Raw genomic sequence first — 23,983 nt, 5'->3', positions numbered from 1 at the left:
CGTGCGTGGAATTATATTCATTATATTGCCGCATCGATTCCATTGTTATTATTCTAGAAGGAAAATGCAAAAATTTATAAAGAAGCCGCTGTGTCGCGGTGTTACTTTCACCTGAAATCGATGTGTGCCAGTAGGCAACCTTTGTCACCGCATGAATGACACTTACAGATCTCTGTAATATAAAAATCAAAGTCACAGTTTTTATTTTGTTAATAACTCATGAACCGGTCGACAGATTTTGATCAAATTTTGTTTATAGTTTGATCTTATCACTGACTATCAGAATATATTTTAAAACATAAAAAATATTTAAAAATAAAAAAGTTATAAGCAAAAATGTAATTTTTGGTTAAGGTTATGTAGTATTTTGAATAGTCGATAATGCAGGAAATTTTTAAAATTTTTTAATAATTAATATTATAACGAGTTTTATTCATAATTAAATAAAATTGTATTGATTGTAGTTTTGACCTTGATTTAATATTAAACAGCAATGCAATTTATTTTTACATCGAACAAAAAAAACGTAAATTGATTGATGCTGTAGCAATTTGATTGCGGAGGAATCTGCTTTGGCACGATTGTGCGCTCGGATTTTATTATTGATTATTATTGTCGATTACGCACGACCGCGGCGCAACAACATTGCGACAGAAAAGGAGCTCTCGTGCGAAATTTGCATCGCGCACGTTTTCTAACGAGACACGACTTATGTTTACTATTTTCTTACATGCACACACTCATAGACAATGCGCAAATGTTAAACTTGTTTATTTATTCACCTTTCAATCGATCTACAACGTTTATTTCCATGATTTTTACATAAAATACATTAAACCGATAAATTTTTTTTTTTATGTTTTAGTTTATTTCTAAGATGTTAAAAATAAAACAAATAAAATTCAAGTGGAAATAACAATGGGACACGTTTTCTTGTGTTATTTTTGCGTTGCTTGCTAAATGTTACAAATTGCGGCTCTCAATTGATTCAATTATCAACTTCCTAGTCCAATTACTCGACTGATAGAAGTTGCTTTCTATTATCTCAACAAGCCACTACATCTTCAAACAAATCCACCGCAGTATTCGCTGAAGAAGACGAAAATTAATTTTTTCTTTTTTACTTTTTGATCTTAATGCAAAGCAATATATTATTACGGATTATCTGAGCGCTTTGGACGATGCGATATCGAAATGCCATCGCAATACTTTCTCTTATTTATTGGCGAATTAGTCCGGCGTGGAATTCGGATGAATTCGTTGCTTCCTATGCGCTGTGTGAACTCGTAAGTTAATTTTGTTTTAATTTCTCGTTTCGATGTTGGACAAGCGCTACCGGGTGACATTTATACGCAAAAATGTTAAAAATATTAAAATTATGTTTCTATTTTTTTTAGTTTTTTTAAATTATTGCATAATTGCAATTAAATTATGGTGAAATACAAGTGCATTACACAAATTCAAAATGGTTCATAATTTTATTACACCGCAATTAATTGCTTCATCGTCTAACAAATGTTAAAATTAAAGCAATCGCATGTGAATTAGAACTTTAAATTTAAAGTTTCATTGAATATTGAATACAAAACGTTAATTAACTTAATTATTGTTTTGGATATTATAATAACCGAAATTAATTGAACTGAATTTATTATTTACAAATAAACAATGGGAGATATTCACAATTAAAAATTAAAATGAATGCAGAGCTATTCATGTTGCTATGTATGCAACCAAATATACATTAAAAAATAAAAATTTAGTTTCATCTTATTTTCTCATCATTTAAACATGAGTAGAGTGTAAATATCCAAATTTTATGCCGCCATTAAATTTATCTACGTCACAGCACACAAAACAAAATGGTTCACAGACATTTCGCGAATCTCTTTCTAAATTTCAACATTCTGCGAGTATGATATATATTATATAGCACACAAACAAACAGTAGATGTGAAGATGTATAATTTGGCAAGAAATAATGTGTGACTGCTAATTGAATGCGATAATTAAAGAAAAGACTTGATTCTCATCACATGAATCAACATTATTTCAACGTAAGCATAACAAAAGCTTTTATTCGAATGTCGAACGTAACTAAAACGTGAATTATTGATTGTATCTACATTGGAATACTTCACAAGATAATAATCGTTTCCTCAAGAAAGTACTTACTCTAGTTATGCAACCCAAAATACTTTTTTAACATTTTTGACATTTTTAAAGCGATTTATGCCTAAAACTATATCTAAATTATGATAAAATATACAAATGAGTAATAATTTCGTATTGGGTCATTAAAAATGTTACAACATCGGCGCCTGAGTTGTGTAGATGTTGATGTGTGTTTCAGTTTCAAACGCATGAGAACGAGAAGATGGCCGCCTGCGTGCGTGCGATGCAATGCGACGCAATTATTACAAGATATCATAAATCAGCAGGTAAGAGCTATTAAATCTGCGTTGCTTCCTCGTTCATTTCGTTCGCTGCGAACCGTTTCACATAACCCACACCGCTGCTCAAAACCTTTTTGCGCTTCGATTCGTTCGCTGCATTGCAAAATGATGTGTTTTCACCATTCACAAGCGCACTTAATGAAAAACCAGTTTTTGTTCATTTTATTCATTGATTATTCAATTAGGTAAATTTAGATTCATACTATTAATATGTATCAATCAGTTATTAATACTATTACACACATAGATGGCGCTGGTGGATAAAATCTCCATTTTGATAGCAATGGAATGGAATGAAAGGCTTTCTTTCGAAAAAACACTTCGACGTTTTGTCTCACATCGCAGCGAACAAAAGCCTCATTGTCTTATTATTGCCTTATCGTTCTCTTCGCATCTTGGGAGCCACAACGAGCTGTATTAAATGATTGTGTAACACTTAATCGAATAATTTCGCGGTGGCCGATATAATAATGGATCCCATGATGTTTCATTTGTTTTATTTATTGTGTTTATTTATGGGTAATGTGTGTGTGGTGAGTCGAGCGTGACAAAAGTTCAACTAATGGATTAAATTCACTAATATTAATAAATTTGAAAGTTTATTAATTTGGAGTGGTTACAAACGTCGTAGAGAATTGGTTTATATGTCATTTTAAAGAGAATTTCATGGAGAATAAGTGTAGATAAATTTATAATTTTAAGTTAATTAATTCTCGAGTTATTTAAATAAAAAGTTAGGTTTTCGTGTATTTTGAAGTAAATTTTGAGTAAAAATTTTATAAAAATCGTGATAACTCAAAAACTAAAAGAGATAAATCAATAATTTTTTATATCTTAATGTAGCATAACCTAATATATCCTAGTATAACCTAACATAACCTAAAAATTAAATTTAAAGTGTTTTAAAGCTGTTTTTATGTTGCAATAATAAAATATAATTCTAATATCAACAGCTCTTAAACATATGTAGTGCAATAAAGCTGATGATGCTCAGAGAGCTATCGAAACAATAACATCCTCTTGTTGGGTCAATTCCATTCATTTAAATCTCGTCACCAAGCGTCCCTTGTTCACATTCACGTTCATGCTTTGTGCAGAACTCGATAAACAGAAGCATCGCGACCACGGATGCAAGTTCTCCATCACCAAAGCACACAAAATACAAAACACGAAATAAACTTTAATATAACTCAACGCCGACTGCGAATGTAATTAGATTTTATTAAGAAATTAAGCAGATGTTTGATGTTGCGTCGTCAGCGTTCACAAGTGTGAAGAAATTGTAAACATTTTACTCAGTAATGTCGAGTTTACTCGTCCACAGTGCGTCGGCGGTTGAATGAACAATGTGAGAAGTTGCCGGACAGTTATTATTTGAGTTTGCGCCGAATGTGAAGTGTGTGTAAAGTTTTATCGGAAGTGGAAGTGACATTTGATTCTACACCAGCTAAAAACACGTCGAAAGGTATATATTGTGCAAGATATAATTAAAATATTCAAATGGCTTCGGCTAATTAAGTGCAGAACGCGATTTAAATTTTAATTCATTACGTAATCATTCGGATTAACCAACTAAATAGCGTGAATGATTGCATTGAGCGCGTTGTCGACGTACTCGTATTCAGTGATATGAAGTAGTTTTCGAACTTTAGTTTTAGTCGACATGCGCATGAAATTTCAACCTGGTGTGAGATGCAGAAAAGTTTTGGCGCATGAATGTTGAAACTTGTTGTGAATTTAGTTGATTTCCAGTTTGAGATCTAGATCTATTGATTGCGAATACAATCAACACGTTTAATTAATGTTTGATTTCATAAATTTGTGTTTTAAAGCTATTTTGATACTTTAATAATGCAATACAAGTTGCCTATGGTTGACAGAATACGTTTTGTAGTGTAACTCCATCTGGTTGTTGATTTTTCAACTAAAATTAGTAAATTAAAGCTGAAATTTCGTAAATATTTAGTTTATTTATATATTTATTGATTTTGGATATAAATAGCACGTTTTATTCATGTTTTCCTTTATATTTTTGTGTTTAAAGCTATTTTTAGGCTTTGATAATGCATTGCAAGTTGCCTATAGTTGACAGAATGTGTTTCGGAGTGTAACTCCCTCTGGTTGTTGATTTTTCAACTAAAATTAGTAAGTTAAAGTTGAAATTTCGTAAAAATTTAGTTTATTTCTATATTTATTTATTTTTGATATAAATAACACGTTTTATTAATGTTTTTCTTAATATTTTTGTGTTTAAAGCTATTTTTAGGCTTTGGTAATGCATTACAAGTTGCCTATAGTTGACAGAATATGTTTTGGAGTGTAACTCCCCCTGGTTGTGGATTATTCAATTAAAAATTATGAATTAAAGTTGAAATTTCGTAAAAATTTAGTTTATTTATATATTTATTGATTTTTGATATAAAAAACACGTTTTATTAATGTTTTTCTGTATATTTTTGTGTTTAAAGATATTTTAAGGCTTTGGTACTGCATGACAAGTTGCCTATAGTTGTCAGAATGTGTCACAGCGTGTAACTCCATCTAGATTTTGATTATTCAACTAAAAATAAGTAATTTAAAGTTGAAATTTCCGAAAAATTTAGTTTATTTATATATTTATTGATTTTAGATATAAATAATACGTTTAATTAATGATTTTCTTAATATTTTTCTGTTTAAATCTACTTTTAGACGTTGGTAATGCATCAGAAGTTGCCTATCGTGGTGTGAAAGTGCGTCTGAGCGTAACTCCCTCTGGATGTGATTCATCCAAGCCCATGGGAATGGACTTCCAGGACAATGCGCTTGACACGCCTGAAATCGGACGCGTAATTAACGCGCCGGCGATAATTAACAAGCGGGCGGCGATTGCCGCCGCTGCCGTTTGCTTCCTGCTCGCGACGGCGGCGAATGCGGCTGGATTATCCGGCGAGCATGTTTGCCAGCGCGAGGAAAGGTCAGGTTCCATGTGCCAATTAATCGCAGAGCAATTAAATCCACTTGTCGATACACAACTCGTCGACAAACAAACTATTATACACTTAACAACATAACAACACAAAATAACCTACTTAGAGTCGGTGATATTTTTATTTTTGATTTGATTTGTTATTAATTGCATAATGAATGGAAAACGGAAGTATTACGCATGAATAAGCGCGTTATAAATATAACTTTTAAATTGTTTATTGGCAAATGATCTGGTATGCGCTGTTAAACATCACACATTAATAAAGTTGGTTTATTGGTTCGTTAAACGTGATTTACACACGCAATCTCAGTTGACTAATCTTTCCGGTGACAATTTTTATGGTTTTGTTTAAATTGCGCAGAAATTAGTAGATTATGAAAGTTTTTAAGTGGTAATATCATAAACAATATTAATATCTATCATTTAAGACAAGAACCAGTTTGATATCACTATTTAAAACAAAGTTATCGTTGATTTTGTCAGATAAAAAATTATTTAAGTTTTTGTTGAATAACAATTAAATATTAACATTTTTTAAATCTGTAAAATGTTAATTTTATAGTTTTTAACATTATCTACACATTGAAGCTAAAATAATTAATTTATCTTTATTAGTTTCGTAGTTATTGCGTAGATAAGACGCAAAAACAATAAACGCGTAATATTAATTCAGTTTTTGTTGAATAACAACTAAATATTAATATTTTTTTAAAGTTTAAAAACTCAATTTCATAGATTTTTAAATTATCTACACACGGAAACAAAAATCAATTATTTATCTTTATTACTTTCGTAGTTATTGCAAATTTTAGACAAAAAAATAAAAAAACGCATAATATAATTTCAGTTTTTGTTGAATAACAACAAAATATTAATATTTTTTAAACTTTAAAAACTCAATTTTATATTTTTTAAAACTATCTATACATTGATACAAAAATAATTAATTTATCTTTATTAGTTTTATAGTTATAGCAAATTTAAGACGCAAAAACCAATAAACGCGTAATATTAAATCAATATTAAATCTAAAAATAACAACTAAATATTAATATTTTTTTAAACTTTAAAAATTCAATTTTATAGATTGTATAATCATCTACACATAGAAACAAAAATAAATTAATTATCTTTATTACTTTCGTAGTTATTGCAAATTAAAGGCGCAAAACAAAAAAAAACGCATAATATTAATTCAGTTTTTGTTGAATAACAACTAAATATTAAAATTTTTTAAACTTTAAAAACTCAATTTCATAGATTTTAAAATTATCTACACATAGAAACAAAAATCAATTATCTATCTTTATTACTTTCGTAGTTATTGCAATTTAAAGACGCAAAACCAAACAAACGCATAATATGCATTCCATTAAACACACCACACGAATACATAAACTCAAAATTTATTAGCCATCAATGTACAAACCACATATTTACTAGCACAAAAAGCCAGTCGGCGAGGTAGTATCCGGAAGAAGCAACTGTCTCGCACACGGGAAAAGTAAAAGTGATCTGTGTGCGGAGCACGTCTCCGGCGTATCGGAATTACGCACTCAAAATAAACTACTCGTACAGGTGACCAGGTGGAGCTCTCTACTCGTGAAGTTTTTACGTTTTTACTCTTATTTTGTTTACATACCATCAAATAAAACCAACTACGGCATTATTTCCATCATAAACATATCATATCACCTTTTACTTCGTATTCTGTTACAAAATATCAAAATTTTCCGATTAAACGGCATTAAATTAACGAAAACGTAAATAAATATCTCAAATCCGATCGGAATGTGACTTTCCAATCAATTTTCACCTGCGTGCTCGATGAAGCAACGTGTTTATGACTAATTCCAACGCCGCTTTGGTCAAAAAAGGCAATCGCTCCGATTTTACGAGTTTGGTTAGGTTTTAACCTATAAAAATCATTAGAAACGCAAAAATAGAATAAAATTGTATTGTACGTATACGTATGCAACACACATTACGTAACAGCGTGCGCGACCCAATTTTTTCCCTCCGTTTAATTTCTTTTCAACGACGGCCTATTGAAACACAATAAATAACGGACACGACGCCATAAGTGCACACATTGGTAATGAGAATATAACACACACGGCAATTGCCAATTGAATTCACGCACACACGCGAATGGTTGGTTGCAAAAGGAAAGAAAACGTTTATTACTACAATTTTTTGTAAATTCAACGCTAATACCCAGACATTTATCATTGCGGATTGTGGGGACGATAATTTATCGTGGGTAGTTCAAGCACACATATACACTGACACGAGGAAGTCGCTGATATTAAAATGATGTCACTTTCTGTTACGCGAAGTGAAAAATTTACATTTTTTGCTTTTAATTTTCAAAATATTAAGATTTTTAAAAATTTTCAAAAACCAATAGATTCGTAATTAAATTCCTCATAATTACATATTTTTATAAATTTTGTGCGATTAATACTTTCGGAGATATTTCAAGTTTTGTAAAAAAAAAATAATTTTTTTAAATTTTTGCAGATATACAGTTAATACAACCGAATATTTCCCTAAAAACATCACAATTCGTAGTTTTCAATGGTGTATGCAAGTTCCACCACGTTGTTCAACTTTTTCTTATCGTATTATCAACGAATCAAGGATAATTGTAAGTATTTACGAATAAAATCTAGTATTTTAGTAAAATAAACTAAAATAAGCATGTATAATGTCTTTATAAACATTCTACTTAAGTTAAGTCAGCTTAACTTAACTTGACTTAAGTTAAGTCGTTTTTCGTTTCGTGCGGTGAGTGGTATGCACACACGATTGGCTTTGGCAACCGCCATGCTGTTCCGCTCCAATTACAGTGATGCCATGCGAATAACACAGCGCTCATGACCAAAATAAAAAATAAAAACCACTCTTAAGTACCCAACACACACTTAAATTCATGTGAAAACATTATAACGAAACATTATAATTGCCCATAACTAATATTTAATCGCAATATTTACTATGATGTAATTTGTATATTTGGTTGCCTATATTAAAAAAAAGTTCATCATTTTATAAAACGAAAATCAGCATTTACGACTGCGTTTAATTGAATACTCTGCTCGACACAAAGGGAAAGGAGCGCACAGAGTGAAGAAAACACGGAAAACCAGCAAGTAGATTACTTTACGGCTACCTGCGACCTGATGTGTAACACGAGGAAGTCGTTGATGCCGCGCATTCGGCAGTCTGCGCCGAAATTACGCGTCATTTCCTATTCCGTATTGACGTTTCTTTGCCGCGTTTTATTACCACGTGCGCGCTACTCACGCGCCCAACCACGCAACACACCATACACAGCACGTGCATCATCAACACCGTTGTCGAGATTATTTTCGATCGAGAATCAATCAAGGAGCGACCAATGCGATTTTATAACAAAGAATGTTGTGAATATTGCGGAGACTCGCCGCGGTTGTGTAACACGCTTGTGTTTAATTGCGATATTGCATCCGGTTGGTATATATTAATGTGCGCTTGCAAGTAGGCGACAACAATGCGGCTTGGGGTACGCCTTTTTGCATTCGCAAATGGAATTTCATAGTTTATTTCATAATTGTATTGATTTATTCTTGGTATTAATGGAAATATAGGAGAATTATCAAGATTGATCATAATTGCATGTTTATGAGATTATTATTAGTTAAACAAACAAGAAAATTAGTTTTTTGCAAAAAATATTAATAATTATTAACTAGCAAATTTAGCAAGTTAGCAAATTTCATGTTTTATGACGATTTTTGCTTATTTCTGCAATTTTCGCAAAAAAAATTTAAAAAAAAATCATAAAACTTTATTTTTTGCAAAAACTATTATTATTTACAAATTAATAATAATAATAAAGTTCTTTGTATTTCTTTTGATACATATTTTTACTATTTACCAGGAAATTTAATGATTTTTGGCAATTTTTCCTAATTTTTTGCTAAAAAACGTGAAAAAGTCCATAAAACTCATTTTTATGCAAAAATAATTATAATTTATAAAGTAACAATAATAATCATAATATATTTTTATTACTTATTAGAAAATTTCATGGTTTTTAACGATTTTTGCTAATTTTTTTTACAAATTTTGCTAAAAAATGTGAAAAAAATTCGCAAAATTTATTTTTTTTGCAAAAAACATAATTATTTATGAACTAATAATAATATTAAAATTATTTTTATATTTAATTATAAATATATTTGCTGTTTAAAAGAATATTTCATGTTTTTTGACAGTTTTTGCTAATTTTTTGTAAAAAACGTAAAAAAAGTCCATAAAACTCATTTTTTTGCAAAAATAATTATAATTTATAAAGTAACAGTAATAATAAATATATTTTCAGTTCTAAAGATAGATATTCTCATTAACTAAAAGATAATTCCTTGTTTTTGACAATTTATTGCTCATTTTTTCTAAAAATATGAAAAAAGTCAGAAAACATTATTTTTTTTTTACAAAAATCATCATAACTCATAAATTAATAATAAAAATAATATTAATTTTAATCCTAAAGACAGATATTTTTACTATCTATAATAATTTCACGTTTTTTTTTATAATTTTTACTAATTTCATCAAAAATCGAAAAAAATTCAAAAGTTGCAAAACATATTCAGGTTAATTGAATAGCTCTAGATATTTTTATTTACACTTGTGAAATAGTTAGTTAACATTTTTTTAGGAAGAAGAACGAATCCGCCAGGTGAGCGTCTGCTGCGACGGCTATGAACCAGATATTGAAGGCGAAAAGTGCGCGCCGTCGTGCAAATTGCGATGCGCGAACGGCAAATGCAACGAAGAGAACAAGTGTTATTGCGAGCCCGGCTACAGAGGTGACTATTGCGAGACAGGTACAGAGTACAAGCACTAAATATTTATTTCAAATTTCACTCCCATTCCAACTCCGACTTCATTAATTTTAATTTCTATTCAATTCCGAACTCACAACTCAAAAGAAAAAAAAAACGAAATAAAATTTCGTAATTAAGTTTTTACATTTTGCGAATCTAATTCTAAATTTATGTTAATTACAGCTTGTGATTCAAACCGCTGGGGACGTTATTGTCGTTATCATTGCGAGTGCCAACGAGGAGTATGCGATTCAAACACGGGTAGATGTCGCTGTCCTCCAGGCTGGACTGGATTAAGGTTAAAATTCATGTTTTAATAAATTTTTTAAGAATCAAGGTGATAATTTCTGTTTAGATGTGAGAAACCATGCCAACCGGGTTTGTACGGTGCGAATTGCGAGAGTATCTGTGAGTGTAACACTGATCAAATTTGTGACTCACAAGATGGCCGCTGCACGAATAAAGTTAAGGTGGCGGTGCTTAAGAAGTACCACACTTTCGACACGAATACTACAACAAAGGCGCACGGTGCCAAAAAGATTGATATGTATCTCTTAACAACGCCAAGCTCATTATCACCTGCTGGCATTGCGCTAATTACAACCACAATTAAAACCACTACAGCCAGTGGTAAATTAAATGTTGTAAATTACACTGATAACGTATCAACGGCGCAGATCGCCGCCGAAGTCAATATCAAGAGTATGGATCGGACCGTGATGAAATCCGATGAGGAGATTTCGCCGAAAGAAGCGAAAGCACACGCCGAGGTCATCGCCAGCGCGGAGGACAATCACCAAGTGTACAATTTCGCTGCGATCAGTTTTCTGGCCATCGTTGCACTAGCAGCGTCCGGTTTCCTCATCGCCGTGCGATTATTAAAGCAAAAAGGCGGCGAAATCAACAAATCACCGCAAGAAACGCAAACAAAAAGTATTTTTCATACACCATTACCTGGTAACCTATGCAACCATACATACACGCAGCACAAGTAGTATAACTTAACCGAATTGGTTTCAGAACCGCCACAAAGTCCTTTCTTTGATTCTGCGCCTTGTGCGCTGTATCATCAACGTATTGGTGATAATAACGTTGTTATCAATACAAGATTATCATTTTCTTCGGTACAAACCACGCCAACCTTGGCTTATATTGACGAATCAAACGAATCCGAAGGTATAATGATAAATTGGAAAATATACATTACATCGTTATAAGTTTTAATTGCAAATTGCAATAATTACAGTTTTGGATGCGTGCTATGATCAGTTACCGTCGACGCGCGGTACTTACAAGGCCACAACCGCCCCGAACCACCCCCAGCGCCTGTAATCACCAATAATCCACCGGAAAATGATGAGAATTTATATGATGAGATCCCACGCTGGACCAGATCGACTGATAACAATGCACTGTATATTAATACACGCATCGAGAACAAAACTCAATTTTAATCATTCATTTGTAGCCGATATTTGTTGATAAATTAATAAATAATTGTGACCTGAATTTATTTTATATCTCTTTGAATATTCATCACACTTGCACGAATAGTGTCGGAATATTAAGTGGCGTTGGATTAACTAGCACCCGCAAAGTGTGATAAAAACAAATTATTACTGAGTAGTGAGTACACTTTACACCTACGTGGAAAACGAAGCTACCAGAATGAGGTGGGATGATTGTAACAAGAAAATTTATGAATGTTTCATGCGTGTTCATGACCTGTGTACTAAATTTCCAGTTAACATATTTTCGGAGGATGAATAATGAAAGATTACGTATTTGGGAGCCATTTTGTGACATGTGTAATTTAAGGTTATGATTATACTCCTTATGAAGTTCTACTTGTGAGGTAATTATTGGTTGTGATGATAATTAAATGTTTTTGCAAATGATGCAAATTTTTCTTTTTTCGTTGTAGTTGATTGGAAGTGGCACGTTGTGACGATAAGGAGTGCATTATTAAACGTTTGTCGATAAAGCCGCGGCACTTGCTAATATAATAATCACGTTTGAACATCGTGAACATCAATATTTGAATGGATTCCATCTAGCCAATGAAAAGTTTACCGGCATCATGTATCATGAGCAATGGATGAACACCCCGGTGAAAAATTAATCACATCATGGCGGTTGCCCGCCTATTTAAGCTCTGGTCCCCGTGAATACCATCGTAGTTTGTGGCAACGTGTGGTGTGGTGCAGTAAAAATGAATTACCGAATTAATTTCTTGATTATCATTGCGAATTATGTCGTGGGTACCTACGGGTTGTTCTTTAGTGGTGTTGGAGTCTGCACTAAACAACAAGAGTAAGTCATAACCTCAAAATATTTCATTTTTTGATGTTTTTGTGTAAATATATAGGGTTACCATTAATGGTACCACATCAGTACGTACCTTGAATGTTTGCTGTAAGGGATATAAACCAGATGGCACTAGAAACATCTGTACCCCTGTTTGTACCAGAATGTGTATACAGGGTACCTGCACAGCTCCGGATACCTGTACCTGCAAACCTGGGTACTCGCAGGATTCACGAAATAAATACATGTGTAATGCGGTGTGCTCCCAAGGTTGCTCCAATGGGTTCTGTGTCTCCCCGGAAGTCTGCCGTTGTAATAATGGCTTCTCCCCGAACCCTAACAATGAGAATAAGTGTACCAAGATGTGTACCACTAAAAGAGGAGATAAATCAGGGGCTTGTACCTGTGATAGAGGTTATAATCGTGTGGAGGATAGTAACTTCTGTGCGGCGATTTGTAGTAAACCTTGTGTCAACGCGGATTGCTCCCTACCTGAAACCTGCTCCTGTTGGAAAGGGTTTACCAGGGATTCTAGGAATAGGAATCAATGTAATCCAATGTGTAAAGATGTTGATTGTACAAATGCTGTGTGTACAGGGTTGAATGAATGTACCTGTAATGTGGGTTTCGTCAAAGGGGATAATAATACCTGCGTTGAGGAAGTGGTCAAATGTGACCCTGATTGTTTTAATGGAGAATGTATTGAGGGGAAGTGTGTTTGTAACAAAGGGTATGCTTCCAATGAAGGTGAGAGTCATAACTGTCAACCTGCTTGTACCAAAGAGTGTGTGAATGGGAAGTGTACCAATGTTGATGAATGTACCTGCAATGATGGATTTACTAAGGATCAAGGTGATCCATTCCTGTGTATCCTAATGGCAAGTTGTTCTAAACCATGTGTGAATGGGGAGTGCTCCGGAGTAGAAACCTGTACCTGCAAGGAGGGTTACCAAGTTGATCCATCTGATGATTTCAATTGTCTACCTATTTGCCTGACCACGTGCCAAAATGGACTCTGTACGGGACCTAATGAATGCACCTGTAATGAAGGTTTTGAACAAGATGAAGATAACCTATTTCTGTGCATAAGAAAATGTGAGAAAGGTTATGTTCTCCAAGATGATAAAATTACTTGTTCCCCTGTATGTGCCAACTGTCAAAATGGTCTCTGCACAGCTCCTGAAGTATGTACCTGTAATGAAGGTTATATTTCTGATGATTTGGGATCATGTAAACCCTTTTGCAAAGAAGATTGTGTTAATGGTGAGTGTACAGGTCCCAACAAATGTTCCTGTTCTCCAGGGTACTCCACAAACCCTAACAACCCTAATGAATGCCATGCCAAATGCTCCAAGACTTGTATCAATGGACAATGCTCAGCCCCGGATACCTGCACTTGTAACAAAGGTTATATCTTGGACGAGGATAACAAATATGTCTGTATCCCTACCTGTTCGAAACCCTGTGTGAATGGGGGTTGCTCCAAGTTGGATACCTGCAATTGCTTCAAGGGATACACCCTTAACCCAAAGAATAAGTTTCAATGTGATGCTGTTTGCTCCAAAGAATGTGTTAATGGTCATTGCTCAGAACCTGAGACCTGCACATGCAACAAAGGTTATGAACTTGATCCTAACAACCCTTATTTATGCAATGCTACTTGTCTACAACCCTGTATCAATGGGGATTGTACCAAAGTTGATGTATGTACCTGTCATAATGGTTACGAATTGAATTCTGAAGATAAATTTCAATGTGACCCTGTTTGCGGGGAGGAATGTATCGATGGACAATGCACAGGTCCGGATACATGTACCTGCAACATAGGGTTTGAGTTGGAAGCAGGTAGTAAGAGTAAATGTGTACGTATAGAAAAATGTACCCAGGAATGCATAAACGGGATCTGTAATGGTATAGATATCTGTCAATGTAATGAAGGTTATGTTCTTTCTAAGAAGGATAAATTTACCTGTGTCCCTGTTTGTACCTCACCTTGTATTAATGGTGAGTGTGTGGCTCCGGATACCTGCAAATGTAATGAAGGTTTAGTGATGGACCCAAGTGATAAGTACACCTGTGGACAGAAATGTTCCAAACCCTGTATTAATGGAGAATGTATTGATGGTGACCTGTGCAAATGCAAAGAGGGTTACACTCATGACCTGGAAGATAAATATTTATGCTCAGCAGTTTGTAGTGAACCATGCATGCATGGGAACTGCACAGCCCCGGAAACCTGCACCTGTCACAAAGGATACTTCCAATCTGCAGCTAGCAAATACCAATGTGATCCCATCTGTACCAAACCCTGTATTAATTCAAAATGCACAGCCCCGGATACTTGCTCTTGTAATTCAGGGTTGGATCCTGACCCAGTTGATAAATTTGCTTGCATTGTAAGCTGTTCCAAACCCTGTATAAATGGGGTTTGCTCTGCGAAGGATACCTGCACTTGTAACTCAGGATATACCAAGGACCTCTTCAATAAAATGAAGTGTAACGCCATCTGTTCAAGTCTCTGTATTAATGGTCAATGCACCGCACCGGAAACATGTACCTGTCGTGCTGGTTACGCTCTGGATGACACCAACAAATACCTGTGTAAACCAGTCTGTTCAGAACCTTGCATCAATGGGAACTGCATTGGTCCCAATATTTGCGGGTGTTCCCCTGGGTTCAAGAAAACCAGTAAGAATATGTGTACTGCCAGTTGTTCGAAACCCTGTGTTAATGGGAAGTGCACAGGTCCTAACATGTGTACCTGTGATCCGGGATTCAAACCAGATGCAGGTGATCCCAATAAATGCAATGATTGTGATGGTAAACCATGTGCAGATGCTCCAGTACCCATTCTTCCAAGTAAAGCCGCATGTGAAGCTTCCTGTAAAACCGGAAGTATCTGTAAAACTGATCCAGTTACCAAAGGTTTCTTCTGTGAACCTCAATGTCCAAATGGTATGGTCTTTAATGAAGAAACCAATAAGTGTATGGCTGCTAAACCATGCCCACAGGGTTGTGGGAATGGGGAATGTCAGGATGGGGAGTGTATCTGTAATGTGGGATTCATGGGTGAGACCTGTGAGAATGAAACCAGCGAGATTGCTGCTGCAATGTAAGTACTCGTAAAACAATCAACAATATTTATTTAATAATAACAATAACAATCACTATGACTTCCAATCATCACCACCATGTAGGTTGTATTCCTGCACTTCCTGTTGTTGGACCTCTACAGCAGTATCATGATATTCATCTCCATGGTCTTCATTTTCATTATTATTATGATCTTCAACTGGATAAGGGACGTGTTTCTCAACCTCTACAGGGACATGTTTGACCACTTCATAGGGCACTGGTCTTTCCACAGGTACCTTTACAGGATAGTGCACCTCTTTCTCCACAGGTACATGTACCTCCTTATAAACCGGATAAGGTTTAGGTTCAGGGATTTTTACAGGATAAGGAACAGGTTTCTCTACTTTTACTGGAACAGGTCGTGGGACGGGTACCTTCACTGGATACGGTACATATTTATCATAAGGTACACCCACATTTTTGACCACTTTCACAGGAATAGGTTTATCTACAAATTTGGGGACAGGTTTATCAACGTAGACATTCACAGGAACAGGGACGTGTTTAACCACAGGATAGGGTTTAGGTACCTTTACAGGGACCTTCACAGGGACATGTACATGTTTAACAACAGGGAAAGGAGCGGGGACTTTTACAGGAACGGGGACCGGGACCTTTTTTTCTATTCGGATAGGTTTTTTTACGAGGACCTTTACAGGGATAGGTTTATCAACGAAGACTTTAACAGGGACATGGACATTTCTTACTTTGGGGACAGGTAAAGGGACGGGTACCTTCACTTTGACAGGGACCCGGATCGGAACAGGGACATTTTTTACAACTGGATAGGGTTTAGGTACGGGGACCTTAACAGGGACACCGATGTTTTTGAAAACAGGCACGGGGACATTTTTAATGACCGGAACCGGGTGTGGTACACCTTTAACAATGGTAACTGTCTTTTCCACGTCTACATGATGCCCCAAATCGATTGATTCATGATGTTGATGATGATGATTACCAGAAAATACCGTAGGGATAAAAAACGCTAAAATCTTTGAGGTTATGTGATTAATTTTAATAAATTTTTAGTTTTTTTATTCTACTCACAAGTATAAAATGCATTGCAAGTTGATTTCGAAACTAAACGCGACGTGCATTATCGCCGCAATATATACGCATTCTACTTCCACAACTTTCCACTTTTCCGCATACTCATCCGCATTTCCTGCGCGCGCAAAAACAGCAAAAACGACAATTGCGCAACGCAATCTCTAATTGTCATCGCATGCGACTAATTGCGCTCGTTCCTTCCGCAGGAGTTCCATGTGGATGACCGTCGGAATCGTCGCAGGCGTCATCTCCATCGCTGGTATTACCGGTTATGTCGGCTACACGCTGCGGAAGAACTGGGCGAATCCACACACAGCGCCAGATGTTGAGAAAAGTGAGTTTACTCAACGACTTCAACTCAAATCATTAAAATTTCAATGTTTAGACGCAGCTGGAATTCCGGTCGTCTCGCACATCAAGGAAGACGGTCAACGTCACATCCCAGTCTGGGGAGGTGGAGAAGTAGTTGTCTCACGAAGTTAATCACTATATTAAATTAATTATTTGTTAAATTTATTAAAACCTAACCTATAAATCTTAGATAATTTGATATGAATATAAATATAGCATTGAAGGATACAATTGCGTGGTGTGTTTTCTTCCTGTCTCCCTACTCTCCCCCACGTTTATTCTGGAATGTCTGTATTGCGCATGCGCCATGACCGCCGCGCCGCGGTTAATGTTCATACGATGCCAGACGTCCCGACGCTGCCGGCGACGGTGGTGCACGCCCGCAACTCGCTGAAAACCACGCGACAAAACAAAACCTTTCCGGTTTTCCGGTTTTCCGGTTTGCATTATACCCGTGTGTGTGTTTATCTATGAAAGTGTGTGCGAAGATGCCATCACTGGATTAATCCACATCTGTCACAAGAAGTGTATGCAGGTAAACATCAAGTTTTGGTTGTGAAATTCGCAATATCGATCCGGGACCGCTGTGTGAAATACGAAACCTGCTGCTGAAGCGCTCGATACCACTCGAGATTCCAAACCGGAAAACAATGTAGTTGTGTGGTTTCTTTCAGGATTGATTTAAGTTAGGATAAAATGCAAGTTACTGATGACGGACCGCATTTTGATTGCTTCGGCTCGCGCACGAGGAGATGAGGTCCTTCGCGTTGCTCCTGCTCGCCATTGTCTACGCCAATATTTCGACGCTGATCGCACAGAGACTCGTCCCACCGCGTCAGTATCACGCCAGTGATGATGATAAGGACCACGAGAATACACGCACACAGCCGCGGCCCCTCGACGACGATTACGAATCGGATAATTCCACCGGTAAGCTGAAATATTTATTTTACCCACATCACTTTTGACACGTTTCCAAATGACCTACAAAGTCAAAGTTACAGTTGGAAATATTATTAACATTTCACATGTAATTTGTAAGGAAGTATTTTTGATGTGTTTGAAGTACGAGTATCATGTGACTTCGCGAAACACTTCCGGTTGCTTTCGCCAGCGTAAACGCGATAATAGGTTTCGTTTTCGTGTGGGCACAACAATGCATTCACGTACTCGTAGCTATTGTATAAAAGCGTGTAAAGCCTCTAAAGCCTGTCATATTGATCGTGGGGCCGGTTGCAATTTACGCCGAACATGCATCTGAAATACGGTCACACGCTAAATTTTTGCGTTTGCTTGGTCAACTTTGTTTAATCAATGAGAGCGCTACTAATGTAGGCAACCAGTCGTACATGCAGCTGGAATTAAATTACGCAATTACACGTTAAAAACGCGCAAAAACCCGCAAAAAACAGCTTAAAATAAAAATCACGTAGATAAAACTTTTATTTTGATGTTTTTTTGATGATTTATCAAATGGATATCAAATTAAAAAGATATCTATCAAAGTTTTCTATTTGAATTAGACCAAGTGGGTATTATCGAATATTTCGAGGATAGTTTGTAAAGTTTGCAACAAAATTTGCTTGGTCAATTTTGTTCAATCAATGAGAGCGCTACTAATGTAGGCAACCAGTCGTACGTGCAGCTAGAATTAAATTACGCAATTACACGTTAAAAACGCGCAAAAACTTGCAAAAAGCAGCTTAAAATAAAAATCACGTTGAATAAACTTTTATTCAGATGTTTTTTTGATGATTTATCAAATGGATATCAAATTAAAAAGATATCTATCAAAGTTTTCCACTTGATTTATCCAAAGTGGGTATTATTGGATATTTCGAGGATAGTTTGTAAAGTTTGCAACAAAATTTGCTTGGTCAATTTTGTTTAATCAATGAGAGCGCTAATAATGTAGGCAACCAGTCGTGCGTGCAGCTGGTATTAAATTACGCAATTACACGTTAAAAACGCGTAAAAACTCGCAGAAAGCAGCTTAAAATAAAAATCACGAAGAAAAAACTTTTATTTTGATGATTTTTTTGATGATTTATCAAATGGATATCAAATTAAAAGATATCTATCAAAGTTTTCCACTTGAATTATCCAAAGTGGGTATAATCGAATATTTCGAGGATAGTTTGTAAAGTTTGGAACAAACGCACATCGAAAACGTGTTTGATTGAAGAGACCTGATCGAAATGCATAAATTCTTAATAAACTTGACTAATTACACGAGGTAGGCAGCTTATATTGATTATGAGATAAGTTTCCCTTAACTATTCCTCGGGCGTTGTACGAAAAATCAAAAGACTATAGTCTTGCGTGTCGAAATATTCATAACTTTGAGTTATGTGTTGTAATTTGCTCCCAGCAGCGCTCGGCTTTTACCCTGCAATATAATAAACGCATTGCTTTACTGGTGGCCTAATTAGAGCGCGCTCGTTCCACTTCCATATTACTTTCTGAGTTACTGTACACTGTACCCATATACAGGGTAAATAGAAAGCTAAAGTTAAATTTAGATTCACTAGTCACGCAACCACACAGCATTTGAATGAATGAATGAATGAGAATTAATTTCTGTGTTTTTGGTTTTTTTTTGTTTCACAGACGAACAGTATTTGGGAGACGCATGCGATAAAATCTGCAGCGCATTGCTGCAGAATGCCTTCTGCAATCCAGCGACCAAGACGTGCGAGTGTCAGAAAAAGTATCCAGTTAAGCTCACGGCCGCCACCGGCTGCACGAAACGTAAGCACAACGAAAATCCTTTCTATTTCTTCATACATATTACATGTCTCCCAAAAAAAAAAGAAAAAAAAATTCAATTTTTCGCCAAAAAACATCATAAATCAAACAATTTTCTACGTCTCAGGAAAGTAGTTAACTTTTCCGGTGTTTCCTCACGTGCTTATTGTTTGATTGAATGTCGACAGCGTTCGTAATAAATCATTCGTTAAAAATTACTTTTTTTGTTTTGTTTTTTGTAGCAAAACGTTTGGGTGAACAATGTTGGTACAAAGCAGCTTGCGAATACTACGACCCTCACGCATCCTGCGTACAGGTCCATCACAATGCAATCTGTGCTTGCAGTTCCGGTTACCATTCGGTGTCTGTCACAAAACCGTCGAAAAAAATGTTTTGTGCCGAAGGTAACAAATTTTTAGGTTAGATTTTAAAATTCTAAGTCTTTTTCTGTGATTACAGACTTGGTGGTCATGACAACGGACTTTTCGACACTAGCAGGCGTTGTTTCCGGTATAGCAGTATTATCAGGACTTATCTGTTTCGTGTTAAAGTTGTTTAATCAGAATTTGTACGCTGGAAGACATCGATATGGCAACGCCGCATTGGCACCGCCGATTTTATTCAACAGTGACGGAGGTAAAATATTCCATAAAATAATTTTGAGCTATATTATGTTTTGCATAACTTCATAACCTAACTTTTTGTTCATTTCAACCCCTGAAATCTTCAACTCCTCAGAATAAATTCTGCATCTAAATGTTTTGCTTTCTGAATGCGTTAGTTGTGCTTAAAGCTTCTTGTCACGCAATAAAACACGCCCGGGTACAATTGATATATACTCTCCACCACAGCGCACCCTTAAATGTTTCTAAATAACGTAATAAAATTCACCCCTTAATCACGTACGTACCGATTGTGACACATTCGCCTTCGCACGCCCTCTGGATGATGGACATGATGGATAAACTTGTAATGCCGTTTGATGACCTTAATTTTAGACACAACCTCGTCCCAACCAATATATGGAAGTTTTTTAGCGGTGAGGGATGTTGCAGGATCTGTGCCTATCATCGACCGCCGGCTGGTGTCGCGGGCGTCCAGCCAGCGGACACTGGCGTCTTCGCGGCGGCCGAGCAGCGCGCCGGGATGTCGCGGCGTTGCCGTTTCGGCGTCACGGGCAGGTGCGGCACGTGCCGCCGCCATCTTGCTACTCTCTTGCCATGAGATCACCGCCATCCCGGAGGTACCCCTAGGTTCGGGCCACGCTAACCGACTGTGTGTGCTAGCTGTCAACTTTGTCAAACAACACACCTACATCTCTTTTTCTCCCTTTTTTTCTCTCTACAAACACTTTGATGTCGTGTGTTTGCTTTGTATTGTGTATTGTTGGTTGTCTAAGTCTAAACATTCGTGAAACTTGAAAAACACATTACCCAATTGGCAAGGGCGCAAGATGGCTGCGGTTTGTTTCATTTATTTACTTATTACGTACTAATTAATCATGTAAATATATATTCAACCCTTTTTAGAGTATTTTTACATTGCTGCACTCGTAAATCATTAAATTAGCAGTATTTAATTGAAAATTAATTAAATAATCGAATTAAAAACATCACTCTACAGATTAAAACAAGTAAACCTCTTGGTATGTAGGTAAATGTTTGTTGTTGCATGGAATAACACATAAAACACAAACCGGAAACGACAAAATGAGCATGTGAATCAAAATTAACAAACATTTTCTCAAAATAACCAACTTTGGATGTTTCGATGTTGTACCAATGTATACGTGTAGATTTAGAGGTTATTTTTGTTGATATTAATGGTACTATGTGGGTGATTATGTTTTTTTGTTCCGGTTTAGGTTCACGCCGTCCGAGCATTGCTTCCGTGCACAGCAGCAACTCAATACGTAGCTATAGCATGCGTCGATACGAAAAGGAACGTGAGCAGAAAGAAGAACGTGAAATGCAGCGCCGGTTGGCGAAATTGACGGCGGGGACGAACAACAATGGCGGCACACGTGTACCACCCACGCCTAGTCCGCATTCCACCGATGATTTACTTCCGACTCTACAGGAGGATGAACAAAGAGTTGTCGGTGTTACTCAAATACAGAATCAGGTATTATTTTTAATTTAAAACAAAAATTTTGTAAAAATTATTTTTGACGTTTTAGGTGCCATTAGCTTTATCCGAGGAAAGTGCTTCGAATAACGGTTTCAAAGAGGAGATCCCCTCGACGTCGAAACAGTTTCCATAACAAATTTATATTAAGTTTGCGCGCATTTCCACGAATCCCGAACAAGAACGATATCGAACACCACACAATCCGAAATAGAACGCTTTTTATTCTCGTAATGAAACCCCAAAATTCTTCTCTCTAATTCATAGACATTAACTATAATAGCTGATGCGTAACTTGTAAGTAAAATGAAACAATTTATGAAGAAGAAAATACTACTAATATATGAATTGACCTATACACATTTATAGGTTATACATTATTGATAATAAAATTATGAGACAGATATCATAATAGACTGACACAAAATGTAAGTAAACTTAACTTATGAGCCTAGCGTTGTTTATTCATACATATTGTATTGTTATACAGCGTGTAACGTATGCAACCCAACATGCTGGTTGTGGTTTTTAGTTGTGTCGTCACTGTAGGCAACCGTATATGCAATATTTTTGTATTGTTGATTGCCTATAGTAGATGTTATGACTAAACAGGTATAAACGCACGCTGTATATGCAATTTTGGTACGATTTTCTTCTTTTGCACAAATGGCGGTGTGTGATATAAACGAATGTATTGGGAATTCAGTTTCTAGATCGTAGATTGAAGCTAAATCATTCGTGCACTCCGTTGGATAACTAGTTTTTGTTATTATGAGGTAAATTCAGAGACAAGTCAGCTCTTTAATTTATAACGTTGAACACTTGGAGGATTAGCATAATCGTGTTGAGTACCATGTGTCCATGGCACTTGTGGCATTGACAAACGCGTAACATTTTTATGACAATGATGTTGTTGATGAAATTGATATAAAAGTATTATAAAAGTTTAGATTAAATATACATGTTTTAAGAATAAATAATTGGATTTATTATTTCTGGTAAGAAACTTTGATTTATTTGTTTTGCACTTGGTATAGGAAACACTGGTGTTTCTTAGTGTCTTATTGTTGTTTAAAAAATGAATTTGGAATTTCAACAGTACCGCCATGTTATTTGGCATTTTTAAAAGAAATTTGAAGACATGGTATGAAAAACACCCTGTATCTCGTGAATTAATTGCCTTTTTTGGATTTTCTTATCACCATATGAAAATAAAATAAAGATAAATTGATAATAACTGCTATAAGGATAGTAACAGAGCGCAAATCATATGAAATAAGTTAATTTATGATAAAGTAGTAGATTCAGTCACATATTCTTTACTTTTATTGTTTTAAATAGATTTGCATGATAATTCAAGCGTGAAATGGGATAAAGTGTACGTAAATTGATACAATCCGCTGCTGCGATAGCCAATGTTTACAAAACAAGATAAGAACGATGCGGTAAACCCGCGGGAATATTTTTAGTTGAAACGGACATTCTAGCGACATCTCGGAAGGCCTTAAAAGTATTATTTACTCGTAAATTCAATAAATAATAAATCTCGTGAACTAATTGACTTTTTTGGAGTTTCTCACAGCCATGTTGAAGTTCGAGAGTTCCTCTACACGATGCATACTTTTCCAACGCCCTAACCCTTCCAGAAGTTCCCTAAAATGCACTTAAAATATAACTATTTTTGTCCAAAGAATTTCATTTTTTGGCCGAAGAACAGAGTCGAACTTTTTTGTTAATTTTTTTTTGGTCGAAGAACAGGGTAGAACTTACTTTCTTAAAATATTTTTGGCTGAACGACAGGGTCGAACTTTTTTGTTAAAATTTTTTTCGGTCGAAGAACAGGATCGAACTTATTTTCTTAAAAATTTTTTGGTCGAACAACAGGGTCGGACTTTTTTCTTAAAAATTTTTCCGTGAAACCGCCGAGATTAAATTGCGATTATCTCGAAAACTAAAAA

At 35.5% G+C, this 23,983-nt stretch overlaps 4 protein-coding genes across 8 annotated transcripts; 3 read left to right on the top strand and 1 right to left on the bottom strand.

The window, feature by feature from the left end:
- The first annotated feature begins 3,515 nt into the window (after positions 1-3,515).
- Positions 3,516-11,803, top strand: LOC135791070 (uncharacterized). The gene is made up of 8 exons (XM_065301380.1): positions 3,516-3,921; positions 5,148-5,412; positions 7,951-8,077; positions 10,136-10,304; positions 10,488-10,602; positions 10,660-11,261; positions 11,325-11,480; positions 11,551-11,803. Exons 2-8 carry the CDS (start codon positions 5,234-5,236, stop codon positions 11,634-11,636), a joined length of 1,434 nt encoding a protein of 477 aa, XP_065157452.1. The 5' UTR covers positions 3,516-3,921; positions 5,148-5,233; the 3' UTR covers positions 11,637-11,803.
- A 713-nt stretch (positions 11,804-12,516) lies between these two features.
- Positions 12,517-17,381, top strand: LOC135790793 (neurogenic locus notch homolog protein 1-like). The gene is made up of 4 exons (XM_065301069.1): positions 12,517-12,617; positions 12,673-13,686; positions 13,744-15,723; positions 17,006-17,381. Exons 1-4 carry the CDS (start codon positions 12,517-12,519, stop codon positions 17,280-17,282), a joined length of 3,372 nt encoding a protein of 1,123 aa, XP_065157141.1. The 3' UTR covers positions 17,283-17,381.
- On the bottom strand, positions 15,779-17,008 carry LOC135790671 (uncharacterized). Its single transcript, XM_065300946.1, has 2 exons — positions 16,797-17,008; positions 15,779-16,741 (listed from the first exon to the last, which is right to left on the bottom strand). Exons 1-2 carry the CDS (start codon positions 16,809-16,811, stop codon positions 15,779-15,781), a joined length of 978 nt encoding a protein of 325 aa, XP_065157018.1. The 5' UTR covers positions 16,812-17,008.
- A 163-nt stretch (positions 17,382-17,544) lies between the features above and the next one.
- On the top strand, positions 17,545-23,005 carry LOC135791071 (uncharacterized). 5 transcript variants are annotated; one of them, XM_065301382.1, is made up of 8 exons: positions 17,545-17,685; positions 17,825-18,080; positions 19,761-19,901; positions 20,141-20,302; positions 20,358-20,534; positions 20,954-21,151; positions 21,763-22,022; positions 22,078-23,005. In XM_065301382.1, the coding sequence occupies exons 2-8, from the start codon at positions 17,903-17,905 to the stop codon at positions 22,159-22,161; spliced, it is 1,200 nt and encodes a 399-aa protein (XP_065157454.1). In that variant the 5' UTR covers positions 17,545-17,685; positions 17,825-17,902; the 3' UTR covers positions 22,162-23,005. The 5 variants fall into 5 exon arrangements, with proteins under 5 accessions (XP_065157454.1, XP_065157455.1, XP_065157453.1 ...); XM_065301383.1 differs by having other exon boundaries at positions 20,897-21,079; XM_065301381.1 differs by having other exon boundaries at positions 20,897-21,151.
- Positions 23,006-23,983: the final 978 nt, after the last annotated feature.

This window comes from Atheta coriaria, unplaced genomic scaffold (assembly GCF_025399875.1).
Source record: "Atheta coriaria isolate IRGN ID8LTWV9N9 unplaced genomic scaffold, Caltech_Dcor_3.1 hic_scaffold_4_pilon, whole genome shotgun sequence".
In the NCBI taxonomy this organism is placed as follows: domain Eukaryota; kingdom Metazoa; phylum Arthropoda; class Insecta; order Coleoptera; family Staphylinidae; genus Dalotia; species Dalotia coriaria.
This window is presented reverse-complemented; position numbering and strand designations above follow the sequence as displayed.